The sequence below is a fragment of the Sinocyclocheilus rhinocerous genome, unplaced genomic scaffold, assembly GCF_001515625.1.
Source record: "Sinocyclocheilus rhinocerous isolate Xijiao unplaced genomic scaffold, SAMN03320098_v1.1 scaffold303, whole genome shotgun sequence".
NCBI classification, from domain to species: Eukaryota; Metazoa; Chordata; class Actinopteri; order Cypriniformes; family Cyprinidae; genus Sinocyclocheilus; species Sinocyclocheilus rhinocerous.
In genome coordinates, this window is record NW_015656152.1 from 783,955 (window position 1) to 795,761 (window position 11,807).

The window sequence follows — 11,807 nt, forward strand, 5'->3', positions numbered from 1 at the left end:
GGCTGAACGTACTGTATCAGTGCATTCTCTTAAAGTGACAGCACTTTCTTAATATTAATCAAACAGCAACAACAAAGAAATCACTCACTGCTCTTGATTGAATAGCTTTTGTAACTTTAATAAAGATTAATCATTAATATATCTTGCATATGCAGTCAAATATGCAATGCTGTTTTACATTTCATTACTTTATTCAATTTCTGTACCTAAAAACTAATGTTAGACCTACCTAAAAAAAACTGAAAATCACTGTTTATTTTATTTGTATCTTTACTCTATTGTATTTATTGTGCTGTTGCTTGTAGTTAGATAGATTATTCTTATTTTCTTAATTTTTATTTGACAGTATAGTTTTTCCCTAAACATAGCACATACCGAACCGTACCGAAACCGTGACTCTAAAACCGTGATACAAACCGAACCGTGAGTAAGTTGAACCGTTCCACCCCTAGTACTCACACATATATTATTTAAACACAAACTTTTATTTTGGATGCGATTAATCCATTTGACAGCACTAGTCTAAATAGGTTTTACTTTTTACTTTTAGGTCATTTGGTTTTAGTTATTTTAGTACTTAAACTAAACGAAAATGAGAAATGTTGCCTTGACAACTAGCTGAAAAACGTTTTTATTGTTATTTTTTAAGTTAACGTTAATGACCTTGTATGGTACCTTGATACTGTAGTGGGATGTCTATTTTGGGTCCAATCACGTAATGACCCTCCTCCAGGCTGTGGGCAGTGACGGTGGTCCACTGTCTGCAGGAGTGAAGCAAAATCACATCCTCCTCTGACAGACCATCCACATTCTCACCTGCACACACACAAAAACACACAACTGATAAGCATGATAATTCATCATTTACAGGTTCAGCACAAGACATTTATATTGGCTGACACTCAGCATTGGTAATGCTTGTCTGACTCTACAGTAACTCGAATTTATTAATGAATTTATAATTAATAACAAATGATAAAAGTACAATAACTATATCAAACCTCACCCAGATACTTACAGTACATTCACGTAAAGCAATATATACTACATAGCAAATCTCAACTGTGTGATTGTTTATATTGTCGCAAAAATGTAAACTATTATCTCACAGTTCTATATATCAAGTTGGATATATTATATCCAACTTTATTTGCATCCATATAGTGCATGTAAAGTGATATATATATATATATATATATATATAGCAAATCTCAAAAGCCTGATTTTTTTTTTTTTATATATAAAGTTTGATGAATAAGTATGTCCAACTTTATCCACATACGTAGTATACTTGTGTAGGGGGATATATATTGTACATAGCAAATCTCAACTGCTTGATTGTTTGTATATTGCCAAAATAGAAACAAAATGTAATCACACAGCTCTAATGTGACCATAAGGCCTGAGGATATTAAGATATTATAAATATTATCATCATGATTTTCTGTAAAACAATAAAATCATGTGTATGTGAAAAGTGCTATACAAATTCATTTGACTAGAATTTGACATTATTTTTTACACACACAGCCCGTTCTTTAGATATCAGGCCCTGGAAAACCCAAAAGCTACAAAAGGTCAAATCAGGATGTATCTGACCTTGAAATTGACATAATTTGTCACTTTAAAACATACACACACACAGCCAAATAGACAGTCAGTCTCTCAAACACACATACACACACACACATCAGAGCTCAACCACAAACACCAAATGAGTTCTTTGAACTTCCGCACATGGGGTCAGACACAAACAGCATCACCTCACAAACATCAGACTGATCTCTCTGCTGAGGAATGGATGAATGGACAGAGAGAGCGAGAGAGAGGTGAACTGTATTGATCAGGTATTAAAAGAATTCCTCATTGAGATGAGTCTCAAAACAGATGCTTTACACAGGGAACAAGTCCAGCACTCACAGACACGCTCTCTGCAGATTGTCTGTTGTGTATAATTACTGCTGTCTGTGCTGATACAGTGAGATCCTCCTACACACAAACACATCACAGCAGCGTCTAATCAAGCAGAGGTGATCTGAAGTTTCAAAATCAACATTACAGTCAAAAGGAACAAGAGAGATATTCATAAACCATACACTCTTAAAAATAAAGGTTCCAAAAGTTTTTTTGTTTTTTTTTACAGCAATGCCATAGAAAAACCATTTTGGGTTCCTTAAATAACCTTTCAGTGAACAGTTCTTAAAAGAATCATTTTTAGTGAGTGAACATTTTAATAATCCAAAGACACTATAAAGAACCTTTTGAGTAACCGCCAAGGTTCCATGGATGTTAAAGGTTCTTCATGGAGCCATCGATGCCAATAAAGAACCTTTATTTTTAAGAGTGTAAATCTGTTGTCACTCTACCATATTTATACTTTATATACCAATAGTGTATTTGTTGCACTTTAAAGGGCCAATCACACCAAGGACGATAACTATAAGCTTTTAATAACTATATAAGTTTTAATAATTCTAAGTCTAAAGGTGTGGAACATTTCGGCAAGTTTTTGTGGGCAAAAAAAGGTCTGTTGTCGATTGTCAATATAAAGCAGAGCTCACACAAAAGTCACTTTCAAACTAAGCAGCTTTGTGTTGATGAGCGCAATGAATTTGCGTGACCAATCTGAACATGAACAAAATCTGAAAAACTCCTGATCGCAAGGATTCCTATTGAAATGACTGGGCTTCGATGGCAAAATTTTGCAGAGCAAATTACAGCACCTTAAGAGAAAAGCGAAGTCCATGCCACAATTGTAGTGTTAGTGACAAAAAGGAACAATATAATTTGAACCACTTTTAGAGTAATATTTTTTTCCAGCTGATGAACAATAAAAACATTGTTATCCAATCAGAATCCATCTGACTTTAAAGAGACAGAGAATTTAAAGTGGCAGATTACATCACTTAGAATAAAAAGAATGTTATCGTTTGTTGGTGTGGACATTAATATAGTTATTATTATCTTTATCGTTCTTTGGGTGATCTGGCATTATAAAGATTTATACAGTACATGGGCATTAAATAAGCAATAATCCATTAATCCATCATTAATCAGGGTAGATTCATGTTTAATTTAACACAAATGTAGAAGTCTCATCACTTAATTGTCTGAAGTTCAGTCTTCTTTTAGCTTCTTTATTAAAAATAAATTACGGACTGTTAAAAAAGAACCATTTTCATCATGTTTTATAAAAATAACCAAATCTAACCTGAAATTCCTCTTCGTTTTCCCCATCTGATTCAATCATCTTTATGAGCTTCTGAGACCATTTTAATGTTTAGTTCATTTACCCAAAACAGACATTCTTAAGGGTAATATCATGCATTTATGGGTGCAAACTATTTATTTAAATACTCTCACCACAGAATATGGAGTCTAACTGATGCAAACACACAAAAAGTGCCTGATTCCAATTCAGAAGTTTTTCCCTCCATTGAAAGTTAAACTTTCACACATACAGGAATGTGTCAACATTGATGGGAGTTTCGTTCTGTGTTCTTCAGTTGTGATTGTTGAGTAAATGTTGGAGTTTCTTCTGCAGGAGGTTGTTTGGTATTCAACACACACTACAGCACATTACAACATTAACATATGAAAAGAGCTGCAGCTCTTTAACACACAACACACACTCTATCACCTTTAGCCAAAAGACAAATCAAGTACACACTTCACTGAGGATTCTGTGTTGCAAACATTTACACAACGCTTCATTAAAGTTTGAATCGATTTATACGATAAAAATTGGGATTTTTATCAGCGTTTGCTGAGTATTTCCAGACTTCATTTGTATAATCACACCCGAAAGAGCATTAATATACCAGCGAAATGTGATGTTTCATATTCCGCTAACTTTGACTCGCCAAGAAGAACCTTTGACGCGCTGCGGCGCAACGTTCAGTAACTCTGGTGGTTTCTTACCGTGGCTCAGCCGCACGAGTGTCGGTAAGCGGAATTTGCTCACGATCACGTCCAGCGGCAGCGACACGGAGCTCCACGAGAGTCCGTTAATGCTCGCGGATAGTTTCTCCATCTTTCATCCGTCACCATCATCATCATCACGCGCATCACGGAGACGGAACGGAACCGGTGTCAGGAGCGCATCGCGCCATGATGAAGAGAAACGCGTGAGAGAAACTCTGAAGTGATGTGATGTGATCTAAACCGGACCCGCCGAGGACACCCGCCCTCCTCCTCCTCCTCGCGCTCCTCCCGCCCTCCTCCTCCTCCTCGCGCTCCTCCCGCGCACCGGAACACCGGACTGACAGTGCGTTCACTATGGAGCACCGGTGCTGGAGATTCATCGCCTCAAAATGCCAACGGGATGCTAATAGAAACTTTAGATTTTATAGATATTAGAATAGATTTGATAAAATACATTTGATTTGTGTGATTTTTAATTAACTTCCTGAAGTTAAAGACCGTGGGAACCTTGATTCAGTGCCTGCCAGTAGCTATGCAAAGACTTTTTGGGGGGGTGTGGCGATGTTGACCTAATGGCATTTGCGTCAGTGACCTTAATTAAGTCATATAGGCTTCATCGAGACTATCTTGTACATCTGCTACACAGATCTAAATGTATACTTTTAATAAAATTAGTATGTACGCTAAAAAATATTTTTACTCAAAGAGTTTTTGTTAAATTATATGTCGAATTGTAAACCTATAATTGTACATCTAATAATAAAAACAATAAATGGAGTATATAATAATGATTGTTTTGTCGGTGAAGCGCCCGTCGATGACGCTGACAGAAATCGCACGAGCGGCCAACTGTTGCTATAGTTACGGTGAGTAGGGCTTTGTTGGCGCTCTCGAACTGCCCGCTGCTGCCGGCTGGCAAAGGAGGAGGATGAGTAAGGTCCGGCGTTAGTCCGTCCGCAACTCTCCGTGCCCTCCTGGGAGTAGCGGAGCCTGGTTCGCAGCTCCGAGATGGTCATGTTCCCTCAATGAGAACATGACTCATCCACGAAGGCCACCTCAGCGTGCTTAATGCCCAGACATGTGAGGCAGCGATCGTGACCATCACCCGGTGCCAGGTAACGACCGCACCCAGAAACGCACGGGTGAAACGGCATCCTTATAAGGACGATCCGTCGTCTTTATAAAGACGCACCCGTGTAGCTCTTTTAGAGAAATTTGCTCTTTTTAGGAAATGCTCTTTTAGTGCTGAGGCGCACAGGGGAGATGGCCGCTTGCAACACGACAGGGGTAGAGTTCAAGAAGTGGCGCAACCCACTCGACACTGGAACGACCACCGCTGAAGCGCCGTCCCGCCAACACAGAAAGCTTCCGAGAGTGTGCTGAACTCGTAGTTGTCGAAATAAACATTGAACGATGTTGTCGCTCGGCTCCAAAGCGAAAAGCTGGTATGCATTGCACCTGCTGCCTTATTATACTCACGCTGTGATCAGCGGCAGCTGGATGCAATAATTGCATGCCAATGTGCATTGGCTCGTTTAGTTTACACTCGAAGTAGATTGGTCTATCGAAGCGATATCCCAATTCGTTGGTCACGACGTGACTCGTAGTGACCGACTGAAAGGGAACTAAAATTACTGTTAGCGAACTTTTATTTGGCGCTTTATAAAGTGCGGGCACATTATTTCTCGGGCAAGAAGGGTCCATTGTCAATATTCTAAGCTCACACAAAAGTCACTTTCAAAGCAAACAGTTTTTTTGTCGGTCAGCGCGGCGAATACGAAAATTCCTCATGACTTCGCCCGCGAAAATTCGCCGAACAATGGTAAATATGACCGCAGTTTAACTTCTGTTTTAACTTTATAATTATTTAATTATTTATTGATATTCTATAAATAATCTGTTTTTTAAACACCCTTACTAATGGTGGTACCATGGTTTTACTACAGTAGGTTACTAGTTCAACTATGGTATTTGTAACCACACATTTACTGCTGATGTTGAGTAACTGTTGTATCTATAAATATATAACGTTATATAATAGACAAAAAGCTCATGAAAACTACCCAATATAACAAAATCATTACACTACATTATAATGAACCTCTGCAGCTTGTTAACACAATCTGAGGCATATATTGTATTGCTGCTTTATTTTAGTTTCAGGGGATGTAGGCATGTAATCCTGCCACCAGCCAGCAGATGAGACACTTCAGAGATTCACTTTACACTGAAACTGTGAGTAACACTGCATTATACTCCACATGGATGAAGTTAATCATTTCTCAATAGTATTTTTTAAAAAGCATTTTAAATGCTAAAATTATTCAGCAAAATCATCTAACGTTAATAGAACATGTAAAAACAAGTAACATGTTTTGATCATCTTACACACATCATATTCATGTTCAAATGTGTTTTATTGTACTAGGTTATTTTGTTTGTTTTTCCCCTTCAAAGATAAAACAATCTGCATAAATGTGGAGGTAGAAACAGATTTCTGTCAAGAGCTCCTTCACACACATAAACACACACTCACAAACACCGTAAGGGTGAATCTCACGTCAACAAACATGCTCAGCTTATATTTCAACACCAAAAGAAAAGTGACGTTATTGTCATGACAATAAAGTACATTCATCCTCTACAGTTCTCAATACTGTATGCAAAAACTCAGTCATTACAGTAATGCAAAAAAAACATGACATTATTGGAGAGTATATAATTTATGCTGATTTAAATTTTAAAAATGTATTATGTTCTCATATTCAGTAATAAGAATCACCTCTGAGATTAATGGGAAACATGTCCGGACAAAATCCATAACACTTGAAGACTATTTTAAATGTGCTTAACTACCATTAAAAATAGTGTAATAGTACATAACAATCTTTAAAAAAAAAACAGGCTACATTTATTTCATTTAGTTTTGGGGCAAAATGTGACCTGAACCTGTTTTCTTGAGATTCACTTGCAAACTGATTTCTTGAAGGGTGCTGTACATTGAAGTGATGCAGTGATCCATAAACTGTTCATGCCTTCCCGTCGTCAAATAAATACAGTTTTAGTAAAGTGCTGGAGAAGTTATTACACTTCACCCCTTGACCTCAGTAATTATAATATTTCCTAAGTGTATCCCGTACACAGCCATGACACATGGTGAATTGATATGAAATCAGTCACTAATGTGATTCAGGTTACAGTTTTCAACCAACACTGGACTGTTTTTACTTGCATGTAACACATTAAATAATGAAACCGTGGAGACGTGGGAGAGACAGAGACCAAGAAAGATGAATAGTTCAGTGAACAGGAGAGCAAACAGGCAAGACTGAAATCAAACTGTAAGAAGAAAAACCTGCAGGAGTAGAGGAACAGCTTAGAGGAGGTTAAGAGCCGCCTAACTTTTGTTTCATTCGATCCAGCTGAGGTTCAAGCAGCGAGCAATGAAGGCGTATGTGTCCGCCACCTCCTGAATGACTTTACTGGTGGGCTTTCCTGCGCCGTGGCCCGACTTTGTGTCCACATAGATAAAGAGGGGGTTTGACTGGCCGGGCCACTGACCGATCACATTCTGCAGTGTGGCGATATATTTTAGTGAGTGCAGCGGCACCACGCGGTCATCATGGTCACCCGTTAACAACAATATGGCGGGATACTGAGCCTCGTCAGCTTCTGGAACATGGATATTGTGAAGAGGAGAATACCTGCAAGGTCAGAACGTTTACAGCTCTTTAAATTCATAACAGATGAGCGTTTTTGCAGTTATGTTATGTTACTATGTTAGTTATGCACTTATGTTTTGCTGTAGTACTACAGAAAAATCATGATCCTAATGTTTTTATCTCCATACCAAGTCTCAGTTGGCCAGACAATGATTAATCTTTTCTGAATTAAGATATATATATATATATATATATATATACACAGTGGGTACGGAAAGTTCCTGCCAATCCTGCCAATATCCAGCAACTTCGCACAGCCATTGAAGAGGAGTGGACCAACATTCCACAGGCCACAATCAACAACCTGATCAACTCTATGCGAAGGAGATGTGTTGCACTGCGTGAGGCAAATGGTGGTCACACCAGATACTGACTGGTTTTCGGACCCCCCCGGACCCCCCAATACAGTAAAACTGCACATTTTAGAGTGGCCTTTTATTGTGGCCAGCCTAAGGCACACCTGTGCAATAATCATGCTGTCTAATCAGCATCTTGATATGCCACACCTGTGAGGTGGATGGATTATCTTGGCAAAGGAGAAGTGCTCACTAACACAGATTTAGACAGATTTGTGAACAATATTTGAGAGAAATAGGCCTTTTGTGTACATAGAAAAAGTCTTAGATCTTTGAGAAATGAAAAATCTCATGAAAAATGGGGGCAAAAACAAAAGTGTTGCGTTTATAATTTTGTTCAGTGTAGATAGATAGATAGATAGATAGATATAGATAGATTTTAGTGACTTGCCAAGTTAACATTTAGTATATTTTTTTATTTCAGCTTTATTTTAATAACTGAAAACTATTTAATAGGTTTAGTTAACAACACTGCATATTAAAAATTATAAAATAATTCAATAAATAGTAATCATAAATGGTTGAAATACAGTTCTCAATTGAAATGGAGGGGGGCTTGGACCCGGAAACAGAACTTGATTCAACATGACTTAACAAGCGGATAAAATGCATGCACAATCAAATAAAATGCTGAATAAAACTGAATAAAATAAAATAATAATAAAAAATACTCCGTTGTAAAATATTCAGTTGGTGAATCTAACAGTCTAAGCAGTATTGAAAAGGAAAATTCAAAGATATATAATCAGTGTTATTTTAGTTTTAGTTACTTTATTTATATACTATTGTAGTATTTATTAATATTTGTAATTAGCTATTTAATTAGAAGATTAATTTTAGTTAAAGTTTTTGTAATTTTATGTGCTTTTGTAATTTTCATTATTTTTAAATTCTATTTAGTTTTGGTTTATTTTAATTTTAATTTTAGTACTTCGAATTTCAGTTAGTTACCAAGACAACATTTTTCATTTAATTTTTATATTTTATTTCAACTTTATTTCAATTATTGAAAATGATTTAACAGTTTTAGTTAACAACGACAACACAGTATATTATAAGTAATAAAAACAAATAAATAAAATTAAGGTATACTAATAAATGCATTAAATATTTTAACTATATTGCTCTTGCCACATTCTATAAAATCAATAAGCCACTTGACGCTGTGCATTACAATGAGTTTTACCACAGTTAATGAGGTAAAATCACAGTAACGCAAAGTCTAGAGTGGAGTGCTTCTAAAAAAGTAGAAAATTAAATGTATCTGTGCATCACTGTAGCAAGTAGAAGTAAACTTACTTGATTAACCAATCAAATTGCTCTTTGATTTCCGAGCAGCCGAAATCAGTGGTCCAGGCGTGTCCGATAGTGAACTTATGAAACTTTAACATGTCCATGACGCCGACTTGAGCCACAGCACAGCCGAACAGATCAGGCCTCTGATTCACACACGCCGCTGCAGGAGAGAGTTGAGATTTAGGACCAGGAGAATGCAAACCTGTGTATATATATATATATATATATATGTGTATGTGTGTGTGTGTGTGTGTGTCATACCCACGAGCAGCCCTCCGTTGGAGCCTCCATTGATGGTGATTTTATTGGGGGAAGTGTAACCCTCCTTTATCAGATGCTCAGCTGCACACTGAAAGTCAGTGAAACAGTTCTGCTTATTGGCCAACATCCCAGCTGCACAGGAAGAGAGAAGAAAGAGACAGTTTTCATTAAAAGCAACAGAATGTTAAAGATATACAGTATATCTTCCAAATGCATACTACCATACTATGCATACTATCAATGTAGCATGTACACTAAGATTTTTTTAAAGAAGTCTCTTCTGCTCACCAAGCCTACATTTATTTGATCAAAAATACAGTTAAAACATCAATATTATGAAATTTAAAAGAACTGTTTTCTATTTGAATATATTTTAAAATGTAATTTATTTCTGCGATCAAAGCTGAATTTTCAGCATCATTACTCTAGTCTTCAGTGTCACATGATCCTTCAGAAATCATTCTGATATGCTTATTTGCTGCTCAAGAAACGTTTATGGTTATTATCAGTGCTGAAAAAAGTTGTTGCTTCAAATTTTTGTAGAAACAGCGATGCATTTTACTTCAGGATTTCGTGATGAATACAGAGAACATAATTTATGTGAAATGGAAACATTTTGTAACATTATAAACGTAATTAGTTTCACTTTTAATCAATTTAAAGCATCCTTGCTGAATAAAAGTGTTAATTTCTTTAAAAAAACAAATCTAGTGTACTATTAAAAAAAATGGAAGCCATATATACAAAGCACACAATTTGCTAGTATTCTATTATGAACATCTGTGCAGATCAATCCCTGATTAACTCCAGAATTACAGTCACATGCCTTTATGCCATGTCTCTCCATACTCTCCACCTCCTCTGATATTGGCGACAGCTAAAACTCCTCCCAGATGCCTGACGAATATCAGCCGAGAAACACTGAAACACAAACGGTGAGAGACAGACGTTTACAACAACAGAAGAGAGATGCGTGTTGAAGATCAGTAGTGCATCAGTGGAGCGTGTGATCAGATGGATGTTTTTGTGTTCGGTTTGTATTGTACCTGTAGCTGGGTGTGATGGAAATGTTGAAACCTCCATATCCATACAGGAAGGCAGGATGGGAACCATCCAGCTCGATTCCTTTCTTATGGACAATAAACATTGGGATTTGGGTGCCGTCTTTACTGGGATAAAAGACCTGTCAGAAACCAACAGATATGAAGTGAAGGCAATCATCCCGCTGACAGACTGATGAAGCATCTGCAAGCGTCTTGCTGTACCTGAGTGGTCTGGTAGTCAGCAGGACTGAAACCCTTCACTGTGACCTCTCTGAAGACATACGGCTGCAGCGTCTCCTTAGTCAGATCACAGTGATAGATGATCGCTGCAGAAAAACACATCACACGTCATTTACAATATTACCTGTTCGTTATTTATGAGTTATTAAAGGGATAGATCACTGAAAATTGAAAATTCTGTCAGCATTTATTCACCCTCGTGTTGTTCCAAACCTATATGAGTTTCTTTATTTCTGTTGAATACAAAAGAAGATATTTTGAAGAATGTTGGTAACCAAAGAGTTGACAGTAGCCATTGACGTTTTGGTTATGTAAGGGTTAAAAAAATAAAAATTTTATTCAGCACGGATGTAACAAAGCAATCCTATGATATTTATATTGTTACAAAAGATTTCTATTTCAAATAAATGCTGTTCTTTAATCTTAAAAAAAAAAAAAAAGATCCACAAAGCTGCAAATAACCAAAGAGTTGACAGTAGCCATTGACTTCCGCAGTATTTTTTCCATACTATGGAAGTCAATGGCTCCTGTCAACTGTTGAACAGAGACAGAAACTCGTACAGGTTTTGAACAAATTGAGGGTGAATAAATGATGACAATTTTCATTCTTGTGTGAACTGTCCCTTTAAGGACCAAAGTTCTTAATTTCAGAAGCTTCTGAATCTTGACGGACCTGGAGAGAGAAAAGAGGTGAAGCTGTAAAAGATCTCAGAGTCTTGCTTCCTCCCAGTGAAGCCCACAATCGAGCCGACGTCCAGCGGAAAAGTGCGTATCTCCTCCCCCGAGGACAGATGGAACATCTTCAACACGTTCTTCACATCATGGAGGAAACACACAAACAGGAACTTGGAGTATGTACAGGTAGCAAACACTGAAAGAGATCAACAAATCACAAATCATTACCATCATAACACACCATTGACAAAATATCATTTATATTATTTTAAATGATTTAAAAAAAAATG

At 37.0% G+C, this 11,807-nt stretch overlaps 2 protein-coding genes across 2 annotated transcripts in view; both read right to left on the reverse strand.

The window, feature by feature from the left end:
• The window catches only part of LOC107719372 (GRB2-associated and regulator of MAPK protein 2-like), a 23,744-nt gene extending 19,579 nt beyond the window's left edge, over positions 1–4,165 (reverse strand). Inside the window, exons 1-2 of the mRNA XM_016526782.1 lie at positions 3,922–4,165; positions 676–816 (exon numbers count right to left, since the gene is read on the reverse strand). Of these exons, the coding sequence (XP_016382268.1) occupies positions 676–816; positions 3,922–4,033 (253 nt within the window). The 5' untranslated portion in view covers positions 4,034–4,165. The remainder of the gene's footprint in view (positions 1–675; positions 817–3,921) is intronic.
• Positions 4,166–6,038: 1,873 nt separating this feature from the next.
• The window catches only part of prep (prolyl endopeptidase), an 11,069-nt gene continuing 5,300 nt past the window's right edge, over positions 6,039–11,807 (reverse strand). Inside the window, exons 9-15 of the mRNA XM_016526783.1 lie at positions 11,516–11,713; positions 10,825–10,928; positions 10,606–10,742; positions 10,386–10,480; positions 9,560–9,691; positions 9,302–9,458; positions 6,039–7,628 (exon numbers count right to left, since the gene is read on the reverse strand). Of these exons, the coding sequence (XP_016382269.1) occupies positions 7,334–7,628; positions 9,302–9,458; positions 9,560–9,691; positions 10,386–10,480; positions 10,606–10,742; positions 10,825–10,928; positions 11,516–11,713 (1,118 nt within the window). The 3' untranslated portion in view covers positions 6,039–7,333. The remainder of the gene's footprint in view (positions 7,629–9,301; positions 9,459–9,559; positions 9,692–10,385; positions 10,481–10,605; positions 10,743–10,824; positions 10,929–11,515; positions 11,714–11,807) is intronic.